At 44.2% G+C, this 18,797-nt stretch overlaps 1 protein-coding gene across 4 annotated transcripts; it reads left to right on the top strand.

Annotated features, from left to right (window-relative positions):
* Positions 1–33: 33 nt before the first annotated feature.
* armc1 (armadillo repeat containing 1) lies at positions 34–8,517 on the top strand. Of its 4 annotated transcripts, none has more exons than XM_035618572.2 (7): positions 34–345; positions 1,440–1,649; positions 2,237–2,328; positions 4,100–4,292; positions 4,814–4,948; positions 5,416–5,490; positions 6,266–8,517. In XM_035618572.2, exons 2-7 carry the CDS (start codon positions 1,488–1,490, stop codon positions 6,470–6,472), a joined length of 864 nt encoding a protein of 287 aa, XP_035474465.2. In that variant the 5' UTR covers positions 34–345; positions 1,440–1,487; the 3' UTR covers positions 6,473–8,517. The 4 variants fall into 4 exon arrangements, with proteins under 4 accessions (XP_035474465.2, XP_035474466.2, XP_035474464.2 ...); XM_035618573.2 differs by having other exon boundaries at positions 34–436; positions 1,437–1,649; XM_035618571.2 differs by having other exon boundaries at positions 36–345; positions 1,437–1,649.
* The last annotated feature ends 10,280 nt before the right edge of the window (positions 8,518–18,797 follow it).

Raw genomic sequence — 18,797 nt, 5'->3', positions numbered from 1 at the left:
AACGTTGTGGGTGTTCGTTATATTCCACTGCCTTTCCCGGCGGGGCTGTGTCCGGCTTAAACTGCTGGGATCTCCGCGGACAACTGGGATGTGCTGATGCTCAAAACAGCTGTACCCGCTGACGTGCCAAAAAACCCAAACACCGTGGCCAGCTGCTAGCTTACAGGAGCATAGTAAAGAAAGAGGCGCAGGGCCTGGGTTTACTCTTAATTGCTTTGTGACATTTGTTTTTTTAACGTGGCGTCGGAACTCAGCTGCCTGTTGACACGTCGTTTTCCGCATCTCTTGTAACCGAAGTCAGCTCGGGGGAGGTCCCATGGTTTTAACAGAACGCTGACAAAAGAGGTATGCTTGTTATTGTCAAGTGACGTTAGCTAGCCTAGCCTAGCCTAGCTTAGCTGCCGAATCCCCTCTGTGGCACAGGGCGTGATTTAAGGTGAGGCTGGGGGTCGCGGAAAGCGTCTTTGTCACAGACCAGTAGTTGTATTTTGTCATAGTTGTTCGAGTGTGTTTAGCAGTAAAGGGATCAAACGGCAGCATTTTATAATTTGCCGACCATAGCAGGCGAAACTATTCGCTTTTTCACGTGACAAGTACAGTGTTATCAGTGAAATTAGTAACTTTCAAGATTGTGCAGCCTCACATCACAGTGTGCTGCTGATGAAAAGACAACAACCCCCACTCCATAAATCAGTAAAACGTGGTCTAAGGCGATGGGGTGTTGACAAAAGTTCAGTGGTTGTTGCATGTGACAGACATGCAACGTGTTACATTATTCTGCATTATTTGAAACAAAGGTAACGATCGACGCGTCTGTGTTTCACCATTTGCAACGGTTCTCTAATTGGCGAGTTGATCCACAGGAATGTGTTTGTCAACAGTTCTGCCAATTGATAAATGTTCACCTCACTCAGAGAAAAGAAGTTCACCAGTTCCAGCTTTTCAAATGTGAAGATGTGCTGCTTGTCTCTGTTTTTATTCAGATTTTATTACGTTGTGTTTTATATTACTTTACTTATTTATAACAAAAATAATACTTGTACTTCAATTTTCAACGTATGCGCTTCAGTTCCAAAATTTGCATTTCTTATAAGTGGGGTTTCATGGGTTTGTGTTGTTGTTGATTTTAATTTCTACTCTAATTTTCACTTGGAAAGTAGTGTCCTTAAAGCTTGAAAAGTGCTATGTAAACAAAATCTATCATTGCAATAATAGTATTATTATTAATTTGATATTACTGCAAAACCTTTTTTTGGGGGGGGGGGGGGGCTCACTGTTTGTCTGAGAAAATAAGCCATTTGAAGACTTCAGTCTGGGGAAAATTGAGAGACACGTTTACCCATTTATCCATAGTAATTGATAATGAATCAAAATCATAATAAGCTGCAGTCCTAACTAGCTTAAAGTAATCTCCCTGATGTACTTTCTCCTCTCAGTAGAGTGAAGAGGTTGGTTTTGATGTGCGTTGCGTCAAGACAGGCGGCGCCATGAGTGCGGAGGTGGATGCACTGACGGTGGTGAACCAGCTGCGGGATCTCGCCGCGGACCCCCTGAACCGCAGAGCCATAGTAGAGGACCAGGGCTGTCTGCCGGGTCTCATCCTTTTCCTCGACCACCCCAACCCGCAGATCGTCTACTCAGCGCTGCTGGTAAAAGCAGCATCCATGTACATGTCGACATAAGGATAGATATTGTTTCATCAAAACATTAAGTCTAAACACAGTGAATGAATTGTGTCAACATTTTATGCTGAAATATCTACAGCAGTTCTTTAGATGTCATTTCTTTCAGCTCAGTTCCCTGCTGGTTCTGTAATTAGCTGGTTCTGTTCACCGTCTAAAGGCCACTTCCTGCAACACTGAGCCACAGACACATGGTGACATTAAAGCAGCCACATGTTAAGAGACCCTGTCCAGTGGTGACATCTGCTGTCTGTACTGTGGTGTAACCCCCCCCCCCCCCCTACCAGCAGCGTGTTGTTCAGTACGTGACTTGTTGTGTGAGCACACGTCTAAGTGGCTTTTACGTAATAGCAGCTCTTTGACAGTAACCCGTGAAGTGTAAACACAGGGTCAGTGCGCATGTATTTATATTGGTTATGTAATATTTTGCCATTGCACATGCGTGCCCCTTACAATATAAGGCTGACAGAGGCTTTGTGATATCATAAGGGAAAGAGATATATTTATTTCTATATACATGTAATGATAGATAACGCGTGCTCTTGTCCTTGCAGGCCGTGCGCTACCTGGCAGAATGTCGAGCCAACAGGGAGAAGATGAAGGACGAGCTGGGCATGATGCTGAGTTTGCAGAATGTCATGCAGAAGCAAGTTCCTGTCACCACAACATGTCACTCACACACATGCACACACACACGCTCACTGCGCACTTTCTTTACATAAAACCTTAACCTAGAATTTCTTTTGTTTTGCATGGACAGTGTGTGTATGTCTGCAAAAATGTCCAGGCCGCACAATGTCCCTCCATTTGCCACGTCAGGTTGAATGTGATCAAACTGGGGGGGAACCGGTTGAATTGCTGTTTCTGCATGTCATAGATTTTAATACATCCTGCCACCTCGCCACAATTTCTTGATTAGTCCACTTGCATATTTTTAGCAGCGTATGCTTACATTTTCTCTTTGTTTCTTGTAGATTTAGCAGAATTTGCACACATGGTATATTGTAAGCATATTCCTTTGTTGTTTGGTTTTAGTCTTAATATTTAGTGTTTTAATTTATTTAATCTGTATTTTCTAAAGTAACATGATAAACCCATTCTGGTCACGCGAGGAGTTGGGATATATGGTTTGAGGAGGCCAGTGGTTTTACCAGAGAGTCTGTGGCAGTTGGGCTAAGTGTTCGCCGTTCATCATTAGCACCCTGATAGGATTAGACCAATGTTGGAGTGGCCGACTCTAGCTCTTATGATTTTGTTCTCCCGCCTCTCTTCCTTTTGGCGAAGCTCTTGCTCGCCCTGGAGATAAGCCAGTCACTTCACTGTGACAGAGGTGGCATCATGAGGTGCCGTGCAGTGACAGCAGCGGCTCTCCCCGCTCGTGGTCCTGACTTTGGGTAGAGGTCGATCATAGCTGCACAGAGCTGCGACACACAGCTGTCGGGGGAACATCTTGCGCGGTGCACGAAACAGGTGTGAATTTAATTTGTATTCCCATTTGACTTCTAGCGATCAGAAGCACAAGAAAAATCTTGCCTCATTGAGTGCGATGACGAGAGGAATAAATTGATCGAGCAGAGTGTCTGGCTCACTGAAAGGCTGACAGGCAGGACTGTGAGCACCGGGCCCCCAGACAACAGCCACGCCAGACAGACAATGTCAGATGTGGTTACTGTTGAAGGAGTGAGGACTTTGTGACATATAATGCAGTACAGCCTGCAGGGGTATCCCAGGATCCCTCACAATACATCAGTTCTGGCATCACGACTGCCACTGACCTCATGTGGCTTCTTCAAGGAAAGCTGCTGCCCAAGAAAATGTGCTCTGTCATGGTTTTTTGTTTTTAGTTTTTTGCTCAAAGGGCAGTAAAAATCTGAAGTGTAGGCTTAATTAGCACGAGTCTGATTGTTACGTGGTGGATGGCAGCATTGTTTTGGGTTACACGAAAGACAGGGATCGTTCTAAGCTTCCTGCTGCAGACCAAAAAAGGCATGGACAGATTCATCTGTGAATCAGTGTTGCCGACATTTGAAAATATCTGTTACCTTTAGTCATATGTTCGTTCATCAGCGGCAGCCTTAGTTGATCACAAAAGTTGCTTCCGTCCATGTAGTGTTATAAACCCCGTCCATTATCAGATAATCGGTTGTAATTAGACCAGCACGTTTTCTGCTGGAGGGAAATCACTTCCCAATGGAGGGGATCCAGACCGTATTCTTGCAGAACAAATTAAATGAGTTGGTAGAATTCGTCTGGGTCCCAGGTTACCCCACACCCCTCTACAAAATCTCATGGAAATTGGCTCAGTAGTTTGTCTGTTATCTAACTAACTTATTAAAAACAAATGGTCATGAAAACATAACCTCCCTGGTTGATGTAATAATCTGTTCCCTTGTATTTTACTCTCTCTCTCACCAAAGGAGCACATCGCCCGGCGAGACCAAGCTTCTGGCCTCAGAGATCTATGAAATTCTGCAGTCGGCTGGTAAAGAGGAGGCTGAGCAGGCGGAAGCAGCCGCCGCCTCCTGCCGACGTAAAGCCCAGTTCTTCATGGGCTCCAGCAACAAGCGGGCCAAAACCGTGGTGCTGCACATCGACGGACTGGACGACCCCGTAAGTGTTTCTCGCAGTGCACTCACAAGCAAGAGAGACGGTCGCACGCACAAACATCTTCTGTTCGGGGGGCATCATGTTTGCTGCCGTCACAGTGAGTCTTAGCGGTTTCGAACCCAGCTTGGGACAGGAGGGTAGAGGGGGTCAGGTTGTAAATGTCAGGCATTGAACAGCAGGACGTTGAGATTGAACCTGAGTGCTGCTCCGCAGGAAGCTTGCACCTAGCCAGATTACATTACAGCAGACAGACGGCCTCTGGTGGGCTGCATTGCTATCACTACAGCGGAAACACACATCGCCGTGGCAGCTGGAAACTGTAATCATGTAAACTGCTTTACTCAATAACACGTATGTAGCAACTGAATGTTTTTCAATATATTTTTAAGCACAAATTTGATCTAATTCAATATTAGCATCCTCTACATTTCCAGTCTTATAGTGTATAAAGTTCCCTCTAAGCATTTTTGATGTCATGCTGGACTTGTGGTTTCACACACACATCTGTCCGTCCCTGTCACCTGGTCCCTGTCTGCTGTCAGACACGAAGGAGCCTGTGTGAGGAGGCGTTGCTAAAGATCCGAGGGGTCATCAGCTTCACCTTCCAGATGGCTGTCAAGAGATGTGTCGTCAGGATCCGCTCTGACCTTAAGGCTGAGGTACGTACGTGTCTGTTCGGAGGCAGAAACTTCCCCCCCACGGGAAGTCAGGGACACACAATACTGTTGCCGGCATGTGATAACAAATGATTAGCAGTTCTAATTTTGGTCAATGTTTGGTCAATGTTTGGTCATAGTGTTTAGAACTTAATAAATGCCTTGTTTAATCAGAAATAGTATGGTTTGCCCAAAAAGTTGCAAATGTGCTCTAAACAAATTGTACTGTATCCAGTGAGTTGGCTGTCTAAGGTATAACTTTAATCTCAGTGTTGGTACCACGAGCACCAAAGTTGACCAACTGTATTAATCAACCTGTGTTGGGAACAGCGTTGTCGTTCATGCTGCTTGTGCGAATACAACTGATGGAAAAACAGACACATTTAACGTTTAATTTTTCTCCACAAAGTCGTCTATTCATGTTTGAGATGAAGACAGATGTGTCGACTCTCATGTTGTTTCTCTCTCAGGCTCTGGGTTCAGCAATCAACTCCACCAAAGTGATGACGGCTCAGCAGGTGGTGAAGACCGAAGATGGAGGAGAGGTGAGATTTTAAACTCCACACTAAGACTAATCCAGAATCCAGACTAATTCATTTCACTCAGCAATAGTCAACTAATAGGTCGCAGCGCTCGCTGTGTGTGTGTGTGTGTGTGTGTGTGTGTGTGTGTGTGTGTGTGTGTGTGTGTGTGTGTGTGTGTGTGTGTGTGTGTGTGTGTGTGTGTGTGTGTGTGTGTGTGTGTGTGTGTGTGTGTGTGTGTGTGTGTGTGTGTGTGTGTGTGTGTGTGTGTGTGTGTGTGTGTGTGTGTGTGTGTGTGTGTGTGTGTACGGGGAGTGAGGCCCTCCTGCCTGTGGCTGAGACTTATTCACACTGACATGATTAGTTGGTCACATCTCTGCTTCAGCCTGTGGGCTAGTTGCTTTTTTGCCAAACACATGACCGGTCTCAGTCGTACCTCTTTCTTTTTTTCTAAGCATTGTGCCACCAACTTGCAGCACGCACCAAACTTTACAGTGATGCTGTATTTGAAACTGCTCACTTTTAACTATGTAGGAAATTCCAAACAGTTTGTTTTCCAATAATCTGCAGAGAACTCTAATCATTTTTGCATTGGTAGTCATATTCAATGTGGCCAGCAGGGGTCAGACCTGGCTCACTCATGTATTCTGACTCCAGATGATTATTATTTAGCCCTGTAGTGGAATAACTGTGTTTGACATTAATCCTAGAATCTAATGAATTGGTGGTTTGGCCAAATAGCATGTTGATAAACAACGTGTTATTTATTATGTTTTATGTCTACTTTGTCATTGTGCAGCGGATGGTACCGTTCCAGGAGGACTCGGCGGTGCCGGTGGAGGAGAACACGGACATCCCAGACTACCTGCCCGAGGAGGAGGAGGAGGAGGAGGAGAGTCCGTCCCAGGAGCAGGACAAGGCCGTCACACGTGTGGGCTCCATCACAGACGGCGCAGGCTGGCTCAGCACGGCCGCTAACTTCCTGACCCGCTCTTTTTACTGGTGACCACTACCTGTGTTCCTTCTTCCTGAACTCCCCGTTTCTTTCCCCACGAGCACCATGCAGCTGCAGCCTTAGCATCTCTCAGCCTAGTCCCCGGACTACGCCCCTACCCCTCGACCCCACACTAGGCCCGCGAAGCACACAGAGCCCACGCGTGAGCGACAAGTGCCGGACTTCCAAGTGGAACCGGTAAAAATAACATTAACTTGTGTATATATATATTGAGCTACGAACCTCACTATTGGCTGTATGTGTACAACTATATACTAGCTGCATTTGTATCCCACAAAGCATAGCCAGGGGACTTAAAATTATTCACAAACCAAATAGCAGTCTGGAGATGTGCATGACTGCGGTGACAGAGGTGACATGTGGCAGGCATATTTCATTGTTATTTGGCTTAGTCTGTGTGTTTAAAAAAAATGGGAGTTCCTTTTTTGTTTGGTTGCTTTCCTCCTGGTTTATTTTTCATTCTCTAACTTCCTATTCAAGATGATTTTTTTCCCCCTCTCTTCCTATCCAGATATTTTATAGCATGTTATGAGTCTTTTGTGCCAATTTTGCCTGATGCCTAGATTTGTGATTCTTGTTTGTGTGCGTGTGCCTTTTTGACATTTCGCTGTAATGATTATTTATTCATCTTTCATTCGAATGATTTCAGAGCTTGGAGCACGTCAGATTTTTTTTTTCTCACTTGAGGGACGTCACTTCAGTAGATAGGGTAGACTAGACGCGAGAGGCAGAGGCCGCAGTCCATCCAGCCTCCGGCTCACGTGCGTTCAAACGGTTTGTCGCGTTCTGAGAGAGGAGCTGATTAGCCTGCTGGCTTATTTACACACCTCCCCTCGTTTTCGTTGGGTCGTTTCTGACACAAATCGGGAATTACGCCCATGATTCTTTTAACGCAGCTAAAATCAAATGTGTGTTCTGACTGACCGCTCCCTGCGTGAATTGCACAGATCCTAGGCTACCTCTGCTCTCACTGTCCTGTCTCACACCATCACCATTACGGTCTTCTGTATTTTTTTAGTTAAACCCCTCGATTTGCATGAGGAAGACAAACCTGTTAGCCATCCGGTCTTGTACCTGGACCCCCGCCAATATTTTTACAGTATTGTGCATCCGCCTGTTCAGTTAAATTTTCAGTTTAGCCAGCAGTGTCCTTAAAAGCAAAGAGCACGTTGGTCCACACACACTTCATACACTCAGTAGTGGCGTACTGTAACAAGGGCCTGGGGATGTACATTTTGTAAATGCTGCCCGAGTCTCTGAAGATCTCAGGCATTAGATGCAATGGAATTTTTTTTTCTTCTTCTGTTTTTGTAATACTTAAATGCATTTTTAATGTCACCATTTAGGGATTTGAGTCTTTAACCCGCACAATCCTGGAACTCCCACCAGTTTTAGTTCTCATCTCCTCTGACTCGTGTGAGCCCCAACGACAGTTACACACTACAGTGTGCTGACCAGGTGAGTTTTATTGTTCTGATGGTGCAGAGACGTCACAGTCGGTTGAGGTCAAGTTGACGGAATGGAATTGATGGTGCTGTTCTCTGGAAAAGCAATAACTCCTTTTTTTCTTTTCTTATTATTATATGTAGTGATTATAGTTCAGCAAAAGCCTTCATAATAATGTTTTGGATAAAAAGTATGAGTTGAGTATATGTGTGGATCATCATCAGTATTACAATGTATTCTTTTTCTGTCCATTTCTTTTTCTTTTTTTTTGCAAATAATTAGTTTCTAAATTCCCCTCATGCCACTTCATGTTAATATTTGGTGTCTCATTTCTGCTCATACTGCAAAGAAAGGATACTTGAAATACATTTTTTTTTCTCCGAACTGTCCTCTTGTTGATCAAAGTGTAAATTTTCCCTTCACTGTTAGATTCAAGGCGTCTGAAGGCTGCAAAAACCAAGCCCTCCAAAATGTAACATGTACAGACTTCATTTGTCATCAAATGTAATATAATGTACTGTAATGCAGATCTTAATACTGTAGATTCCCATACACTGTCAACGCAAATGATGATAAACTTAAAATCGACACTTGGCTGGTGCTTTTTGTTCTTGGCATCATTATCTTGGGGTCTCGTGAATATGATGAGTGTTGACCTATGATTTCTTTGTATTACACTCTTAAGATGGCCTGTCTCATCTTCCTGGCGTGTGCAGCGCCCACACCAGTGCCCCAGACCGCACTTTGTCAAGTCAAATCGCTGAGGGCAGCAAGCATTCTTAGCCGAGAGAGAGGGGGGAAATTCAGTTTTCTTTACTGGTGCATAAGTGAGGTGCCCCAGGGCGATCGTGTAGGCTGCCCACCACCTCCCCCAGCCACGGTGCTGGTGGGCAGGCAGAGGCAGCAGCCAGCCCCAGCTGTAGGCCCTGCAGCCACTGATGCTGCTGATGCTGCTCGATGAGACGCTGTGCCAAGCTGCGGAGAGGAGGCCTTCACTGCCCCGCTGTATCATCTGCACCGACAGCGACTAGGTAACGCTCAATGGTGATATTTAGACAGAACATTTTTTTATTATCTCTCTGCCATTTTCGAATTAAGTAGCTTTCACCTGGACAGTCTATTGAGAAGACGTTATGATTTATTTACATGAAGTTTCTGCAAAGAAATATTAACTAATTTGGACACAGACAAAAAATAATTTGTTAAAGGATGTCGCAATTTAGTCAAACTTGTAAAATAGTCACTTTTCTTGACATCTTGAAATGTGACTTGGGCTCATTGCTACATGGATCAAAGTGACACAATTGCTATTTTCTAAGTTGAGTTGCATAAACAACAAGGTGCCAGCTCCAGTGTCTTTATAGAGACATAACCATCTGATTTATTGAACTCATGATCTCATCTCAAGGTCCAATCAGTGGAACTTTACCACATAATTTTTTATTGTCAGCGCTCAAGTTATTGGTAGATTGTAGACATTTTTAATTTCTAATATTTTCTTTCATAGTTTTTAGGATTTCTCACCCATGTTGCCTTGTGCTCTGTTGTGTTCTTAGCATCAAGAGGCTACAAGCACACAATATTGTTACCAAAATCTGAAACAACAGATTTATACACTATATATATATATATATTGTGCCCCTTGCAATGCCACATAGCCTGGATAAATATCTGTGACCTGTGAGGCCTCATGTTTCTCACACATGACCACTAGAGAGAGACAGTAAGCCTGACACGAGGAACAATGGAGAAAGTGTGAGGTCCAGAGCATAACTGACTCTAACTGGTTTGAGCAACAATAAACATCAACACACTAACTGCACCCACGGACCTCTTTGTTCCCCTCACACTGTAATATCTGTGGCCCGATGCAGCCTTGCGGTTGTTTGTAGAAGTTAATATACTGTAGTGTGCACCTTTCTCTGCAATGACCGAGCACCGGGTTTTGGCAATTCACTGCTTTAAATGTTTTTCGCCAAGGTTTCATATGCTATACTATATTTCTCTCAGGAGGTTTTGCGCATAAGAGGACACAAGAGGACATGAGGACATCCTCCACCACAGAAGGTAAAAGTTGCACTCCCTTCTCATTTCCATACAAAAGCCACGATTTCCCTTTCACTCCGTCTTGAGTCTTCTGGATAAGATACCTTTGCCCCCTGCTCCAGCCCCTATCAGATCAACCACAGTCAGTCCTCATCCACCCTGCAGGACCGTATCAGGTGCATATCTGTGCTGCATGAATGTGTTGTCGGTATCACCCCCCCCCCCCCTTCCACCACCTGTGTGTGTTTGCATGTCTAATCTGTGCAGGGGCTGGGGAGGGGCTGATGTTGGGGGGAGATAGGTGCGTCGCGCATCCCTGCGGGCTCTTGAGGAATTTTATTGGAGGTTCAGCTCCCAGTCAATGGGATCGGCCGTAAATCCCGCTCAGAGTGCGGCGGGAAATGATGTGACTCCGGCAATTTATGTCAAATAACTTTTGAGGATGTGTGAGTGTTGCGATCAGCGCTGCCGGGGCGGCGATAACTCTTCCGCGGCGGGGGGGCCCGGGGGGGCCCGGGGGGGCCCGGCGGGGCCCGGCGAAGATTTAATTGAGACATTTTTCTCTATCTGCAGCCAGGCGCCGGGGCCGTGTTGTTGTGTAACGAGATGTAATGTCTCTCTTTATACGGGGGTCAACATCCGAGATGAGGGAAGGTCAGGGACTGACTGTTTGAGCATCCAATTTGCGCGTGTAATGCCCGCTCCACGGGGAGCTAGGTAAAGACACCGAGCGTTAAGTTACACAGTGCACATCACACACACACACACACTGGGCTGCATGTGTGTGTGTGTGTGTGTGTGTGTGTGTGTGTGTGTGTGTGTGTGTGTGTGTGTGTGAGTGCAGCCTCTCTGAGTGTCGACGGGGGAACAAGTGAAGTGAGGTGGTTGCTGAGTGTGACTCATTTTCATTCGCCTCCATGGTGGAGGTTTATTGTTTCACATTGTAGTGATGTTTTGAAATATTTTTAGAAAAATGAAAACGACCTCTTAACAGATAAGTTACAAATCATGAGAGCAAATTGAGGGTTTTCAGGTTTGTCTGGTAATAACGCAGTTGTGATAGTTCCCCATGTATTGGTGCCTCACTTTCTAATGGGCCACCAAGCCTGCAGCTATGAATCTTAATAAGTCCTCAATAAAGAGGTTTAATCATCGAGCCTGTTGTGTTAGTAAGTGGTCAACAAAGTTGTTATTTCTAGTGTCTTGCCGTTCATTCATAATTCATCAGGTTTATTGATTATCAAGAAAACTATTAGTAACAATTCCTTAATGAAGCATGTCTTATTAGAACGTTGTTGCTAAGTAATTCACCACCACAGTGTTCACATTTTTAAGTTTAAAAAGTTCTGTATTAAAAATGAACTCTAAGTCAAACATACTCAAACTGTAATAGCACATACTTACTGTATAATCCAGAATGGCCTCTGTCAGTATTATATATTGCTGCATGTAAGTGCCATATAATGTTGTAGCTGCATGGTCAAGGTGAATTTTAACTACAGTTGGTCGTATAATATGTCACAATGGATCATATTTTGTAAGCTGATCGTGTCTTATGTAGCTATATGTAAAATATTCATGTGCGGCGACGGGACAATGCAAAAGCATGCGTAAAAATGTTTTCTTAGAAGTATCAGCGAAATGTATACTTTTACCAGTAAAACCATTCATTACGAATTATTAGGATGTATAATAATCTATAGTTATGTTCAATGATGCATCAACATGGAAGCAGCTTTATAAAGTAAGCTGGTCAACTATTATTTTAGTTAATTAATGTAACAATTTAAAACATTTGCTGTAGGTTTTATGTGTAAAAAAAGCAAATCCATTCACTGCTTTAATAGCTATGAATGTGATGGAGTGCAGTATTTTCATTTTAAATGTGGAGCTGAGCATGTATGAAACAGCATCATAGGAAAGCCAAGTGCAGGTACTGTACAAACTGTACTTCAGTTCTGTCAATCTGCAAAGTAAGTAACTGCAAAACAATGGTATCCTACTCTTTGTATATCAGTAAGAAGGCCCATACTTCCAAACACTGATTTAGTAGGACTTATTATCTCCCTACTGCTATAAATGAAAAAGTCATTAGGCGATCTTACATTTTATATTACTATATATGATAAATATAAAAAACAAACATTATTTGCGTTGTGCATCTCCTTGTGTGATCGTCTTCCTACAGCAGCAGCAGCAGCAGCGAGGGGGCCTTGATGAGATGCACGCACACACAGGCAGATCATAATTGTGGCCATAGCTCATTATTGTCCCCCCGGATGATTTGGATCCACTGGGGGCGGGGTGGGGGTGTGTGCGGGGGGTTAGTCTCGTCCTCTGACACCGCCACATCCGCCCGGCGACAACCACTCCAGGCACTGATTGGTGAGATGAAATATTGCCGGCGAAAATTAAAAGGTCCCAGTGTCAAAATAATTCATGATATGCATATCTTCCCCGGCTTGATGAAATCGCTGATATCTGGATTAGGCGGATAATAAAGGCGATCATGGGCTCCAGTTAAACAGGTTCAGCAGCGAGAGAGAGAAAGAGGAAGGGGGGGAGGGGGTATTTTTGTGTCAAGCGAGGGGATGGATTGCAAGGGTCAAGATACAACAAGTGTGTGCGTGGGTGCGTGCGCGTGCACAGCCGGTCAGCCCATGTCAGGTGTGTGTTTCCCCCCCGCACACACACACACACACACACACACACACACACACACACACACACACACACACACACACACACACACACACACACACACACACACACACACACACACACACACAGACACAGACCTGTGATTTGACTATCCGCTGTAATTGTCCCAAAACGGCTCATCAGTGGATCTGCCCGCCGCCATTAGGGCCCAACAATATGGTGTGACATTCAAATTCCCCTCAATGACAGGTTATTAGGAGCCCCGAGCAGCCGGCACATAATTAAGCACCGCAACGTTGACCTGTAATATAAAGTGATAGCTCCGTGGCACAGTGGGCAAAATGAAATAGGTGCTTTGTTCAAATGCAGAAGTGAAGTGTGGGGGGGCGATCATAAAAAAGAAGACAGCTGTCAGTTAGGGACGATTCAAAAATCCGTTTTTTTTAAATGACACACTAGGATTTTAAAACTGTGAAGATTGCCATGGCAACTGCTGTCACAGATCATGAGTGAGATAATAGTCATCATCAATACGAAACAGAGGAATTGTGACTTTTTTCCAATATTCCTCCTTCTCGACAAGATCATGCACAATTTACTTAAAGTCCATTTTTATCCACTGTGATGTTAAACGGTGTGAACAAATCTTTGAGGGTTTTTTTTATCTTTTTTAAAGGGAAGGGAACCGAACAACCTGAGAAAAAGAAAATCTCAATGTGTGACTTTCAGTTGTGACACTACAGAGCCTATTACACAACTTCAGACATGCTGTCTGAGGCCCCCGCTTTCCCCTTTCGAACAAGTGGACGTTGTGATGAGCAACGGGCCCATCTGCTGTGCCCTCTCCTCCAACTGGTGTGTGAACACGATGTAGTCTGGAGGTGTCATTTCCAAGTTGCAATATAAAACCAGTGGTACCTGGGAAAAATATACAGTATTTCTTCAAAAAAATAAAAAGAGCGTTAAAAGTGCGGCAGCGTTGAAATCCTAAATCAGGTCTCGAAGCAACCTGTGCTGCTGTCAGGACGATGCTTTTCAAACGTGCTGCTGACTCACGCAGAATAACCTTAAGTTTCGTGACCCACTTCTGTTTCTTTAATTGGACCCAGAGCTGCACCTTCGGATTCTGGGGGGGGGGGAGCACGTCTCCATGTTAAACTGTAGGCCAGAGGCCTGTGTAATGGTGTGTTTGTGGCAGGGCTGCTGAACAGAAGGTCTGCACTTCCCTCCCTCCCATCCTCCCTCCATTCCTCTCCCTTTCTCTCTCTCTCTCTCTCTCTCTCTCTCTCTCTCTCTCTCTCTCTCTCTCTATCTCTCTGCCATAGCCCCCCCTTCCCCCCTTTCATAATGGTGGCAGATGGCTGCAGATGAATCCCTCATAATCATGTCAGGACGGCTCCTCCGATCCCAATTCATCTCTTTAAACACATTTCATCAGACGGAGAATTACACAAAGATAAAGGCGGCCGGCAGACAACAAAAGCACACAAAGATTGTCCTTGCAAACAAGTGTTCCCGGTCCCTAACACCACTTCATCATTTGTGCTCCTGTTATTGCTCCTCACCCCCATGTGCAATCAACTCAGCCCCATTTCCCTCCTCTGCCTCTCACTCCTTCACTCCTTATTTATGTTTTTTCCATACCGTTAATTGTCTCCATCCCCTGCCACTGTCTGTCCTTATTAAGCATAAATCTTCCTAACAAGCTCTTCCCTCGTCTCTTTTTAAAAAAGAAAGACAGGTGTGTAAAATCCTCTTCTCCCCTCATTGACTCTCAGTTTCTGATGGCTGCCCCTTTTCGGAGGGGTGATAATTTGCCACAAAGTGAATTGTGACTTTTATCTTCCCGCTCCCTCCCCCCTCCTCCCCCACCTTCCCTGTTGTGACCCCGCGTCACCCAATCCGCGCGACGCCGTTAATTGTGGATCAGGTGAAGTTTGTCTCACCTCATTTCAGGGCCATGCTCTGCTAGGGCCATTCTCTCCACTCAAAGGCCACATAATTTCACAGCCTCCTACTTCTCATTAATCCCTCCTGAGTGGCTGCTCTTCGAGTTCCAGATCACAGATTTGTTTTGCTCTTGTTTTCTGACTCGCTGCCCCTCCTGCCCCACCCACTCCTCGCCCCACGCCTCCACATTAACCCCCTCTGGAGAGACCCCTCCCGGCTCTCCGGTGTGCCAGGGCCTTCACTGTATGATGACTCTCGCGTTTGGCCAACGTTTATATCTCCTGACCTTCCTCACGTATTTTCTCCCTTGCAAGACCTCTTTGTTCTCTGCTTTTGAGCTAATCACTTTCAATCTTTTTAAATGAAGTAGGCATTTGTGGTCTCTGCTTGTGGTGCCAGTATCACCTCTTCTTCCAAAGCAACTCCAAACCCGGCAGCATTGTATTTTCAGCCGATAAAACCGTCTCCAAGCTAATAAATATCAAGCGACAAATTATACACAACAATAGGACTTGAAGAAAAGCTGCGTGCTTGTCTCCACACACGTGCACGACAGTCAGACTTCCTCATTCCCTTCCCCGGCTAAACTTTCTGTTGATTCCTACATTATTCATGAGGAAAAAAGCTGAAGATCTCTCATTAACATAAAATAACAATTTGCTAATTTATGGAAACTCCTAATTACTTGCCTTATTTGCCATGACCATATTAAATATTCATAAAGATGTGATTATTTCTTTGATTCGACTGTCGTTCAGTCTAATCTACTATTTTTGTCCAACAATAGCGATGTGCAATCTTCTGCTGTGTATACCCGCCAAAACAAAAACCCAGGCGAGAACAATGAACAACACTGTGCATTCATTCAGTAAGAGCCTTCCATTTTTCGGCTCTTTAATTTCAACGCACCTTTATTTTATGTTGTCCATATGCTAATTTTGCAACTTTGTGGTTATTATTTGAATCCCTTTCCATAAGAGGAAAAGTCTTTGGCTGCATGTCATAGGTCAGATTGGGGATTGAATGATCGTCTGGAATTGGAGGTGCAGAATACAAGGTTGCAACAATCAATTTTGATGGGAATTGCTTGTACTTTACGTTTTTTTTAAATTGCACTGCCAGATTTTCTCTAAAAGACAAAGCTGATATTTACCTGCTGTTTGTAGAACAGCAGCAGACCATTGGACTGAATATTTACAACATGCAGTAAACTCTTATGTTGGACCAATAGCACATAGCACAGATGTATTAGGAAGAACATAAAATCTATATACAAAAGACAAAAAAGACAATACAAGCATGTAAATCATGTGTCTGCAGCTTCATTTCATCGCGAGTCAAAATCAAAAATGCATTCATTCACTTGGCTTTCATCCAGAACTAATCATTCCATTTTCCGTTCTGTAGCCTGGAAGTCGTTTTTTTTCACGCCAGTTCATTTCGATTTTGCTCAAATTGAGAAAGACTGAGGGGGGAAATGCAAGAAAAAGATGAGTTTATCTTTGAATATCTCTCCTCTTGGTCTTGTCGCAGCGAGCAGTTGTCAGCGGAAGTCTCGGCCAAGTTCTTGGGATACAGCAGAGTGGTGGATCCCATCTGGGACGAGGTCTCTCGCTGTCAACGCGTCTGTTGTCAAGGCTGCGTTTAACCTTAAATTTATGACTTTGTTATATCAGAATTAATTATAGATATTTCCCCCCAAAGTGAGTGACGTTGACGAAAACGCTAAGCGCAGGCAATTTAGCTCTATTTGCAGATTAATTTGGGCCCACCTGTGATGCTTGGTGTGCTAAGTAGGTACATCAGTTTTAATTACAGACCTCGCAGAGTGGGTTTAGTTAAATTACAGTATTAATTATCACATTTACCAGATATCAGAGTGACAAACGGTTGTGGAGAAGCACTTCCGTCAAACCCTCCTGTTTCTTCAGACGCCGGCTTCACGTCTGCCCTTCAAACCACCTTCACACAGGTGGATGTGATGGAAGGCTTTGTTTGGTCGGTGCATCTGAAGGAGATGCATCTACGCTGATTCACCACCTTCCCCTAATGCCCTAAAAAAGTCCCTTCTGGATCTAAAAAGAAACATTTCATGGGCTTCGATATGTCATGCTTCAACAAGAAGCAAGGTCTAATGGAAGGTTTTCCTTCCATATGGTAAAATTAGGCAGAATATTTGGAAAATGAAAAAAAAAAAAAAAACACCTCATAGAAATCACAGTCATTACTCCTGTTATAAAGAAAAAAATAAGTGGCTTTAGTCGACATCATTACCCTCTTCATTCAGTCAGCTACATTAATCTCTTCAACGATAATATGGTTCATGCTTGACTGCCTCTTCACCAGTCTACATCTGAAAGAGAAAAACGCGACCTTTGACCCGTGGGATCATTACAAAGGGAAGATATATGGGAGCGCGAGTGATCCGCTCAAAGCGTTAATCTTCCGCATGTTTTTATGGAGTCAACATTGTCGTTCACAAGCAACGATGAAATTAAGAGCAGCTTTTGGGGACGATTTAGCCGTTGAATTTTTTTATAAACAGAATGAAAATTGACACCTTTAATCAAAAAGGAAAGTAGCTATTCAGTAATTCAAAGCAATTGCATGACATTTTGGGAAATAGCTTTATTTGCTTTCTTGCAGAGAGTTAGCTTAAAAGATTGATACCACTCTCATGTTGTGTGCTAAACACAAAGCTACAGTCAAAAGTATGCATGTGCTTTTCACATTACTAGAGTATTACACTAGCACACGCTACAGGATTTGCATTCTGCAAATAAAAAAACATGACTACACTGGAGGATACCTTTGAGTTGACAGCAGGAAAAGTGATCACGCTGCCATAGCAGATGAAACTGTATGTGAGGCCCTTAAATCAACAACGTCCTGGCAATGGTGAGCATCTGCATCAGCAAATGTTTTTTATTGTTTTTTTACTGCTTCCTCTTACCACTCGCTTAGCATAATAGTTTTTCGCAGTTATGAAAACAATGCATGCTTACGATAGTGAAAGGTAGAGTGAATATTGGACTTACGTATGCCAGGTGGATATAAACAATGTTGCTGCCTCTTACGCACTCTTATTTATTCACCACAACAACTAAAAGCTGATAATATGTCCATTTCTACTGCCCCTTAAATGGGCCCCAAGAAAATCAGTGAGCTCTAGAGGCATTTGTTGGTAGAGAATAATCTATTCATCCATTGGACATAACCAGGGAAGCTGTTTCCTGCTGCCTACTGGCTGCAGCCTTTTTACTTTTTTACTTTACAGACAAACTGTGGGAGTTGTATTGCTTTTCCCATCAGCAAGAATGCAAATAAGTAAAAGTCAAAATGGAGGCAAAGTAAAGTAGATGTTGTTCAGTAAATTGCACAGTCACAGTCTCAGCTAGGAGACAGACACAGACGCTGTTCAGGGCTCCAGAGCAGGGCTGAAATGTTTCCAGGCTGGGACTGAAGAGAGGAGGTCCCTCATTAGCCCTTGGCTGACGTTCTCTCCCGCCAAAGTACTATATTAATCATAATCACACAACACCATTAGACTATGTCATTCTATTAAAGAAATCACATTATCATGCATTTCATTAATTAAACTCGAACCCGGTCCATCCACTCTGAGGAGCGCCTCATCCAAGAGGGGGACAGCGGGAGACGGAGGAGGGCCGGACGGGAGGAGGGCTGGGCGAGAGGAGGAGGGGTGTACGAGGGTGGCAGAGGGCAGGGCACTTCACCACTCCACTCACCATCTCGCCAAAGTGAAATCAAGGGGACAGATTTGCATGTCATGAGCTCCTGGGGTGGGCTGCAGCCAGAGGCTTTAGACAATGGCAAGCGATAATGGAGGTGGAGTGGCGGAGTCTGGGAAGCAAAAAATCCTTCCGACAAGTGTCTGAACACTGGAGAAGGAGAGAAATGGCCGACACCCTACCTAAATGTTAATCACTGGTCGGGTCACAGGGTTACACCGTGTTATGAGGATGCAAAAAGCTCTGATGCTGCCTCCCTGACACAAAAACACCTCAAGTGGCTGTGAGGAAACTGCTAAAGTGCAGCCCAAGGCCTTGTTAAATATCATCTCCAACTGTCTGCAGGGAAGCCGTGAAATCTCCCTGTAAATGTACACATGAAGACGCAGATGGACAAACAGCAATGAGAGAAATGTTAGTTACCTGGTTATGTTCTCATTGTGTTATCTTACACATAAAAC

This window comes from Scophthalmus maximus, chromosome 21 (assembly GCF_022379125.1).
Source record: "Scophthalmus maximus strain ysfricsl-2021 chromosome 21, ASM2237912v1, whole genome shotgun sequence".
Lineage (NCBI taxonomy): Eukaryota > Metazoa > Chordata > Actinopteri > Pleuronectiformes > Scophthalmidae > Scophthalmus > Scophthalmus maximus.
This window is presented reverse-complemented; position numbering and strand designations above follow the sequence as displayed.

What these genes read in the sequence shown, in the direction of transcription:
- armc1 (XM_035618572.2), top strand. Translation starts at nt 1,488, where the DNA reads ATGAGTGCGGAGGTGGATGCACTGACGGTGGTGAACCAGCTGCGGGAT. An exon ending in TCGTCTACTCAGCGCTGCTG is followed by an intron (nt 1,650 to 2,236) that starts GTAAAAGCAGCA and finishes TTGTCCTTGCAG; the next exon opens with GCCGTGCGCTACCTGGCAGA. An exon ending in AGACCGAAGATGGAGGAGAG is followed by an intron (nt 5,491 to 6,265) that starts GTGAGATTTTAA and finishes GTCATTGTGCAG; the next exon opens with CGGATGGTACCGTTCCAGGA.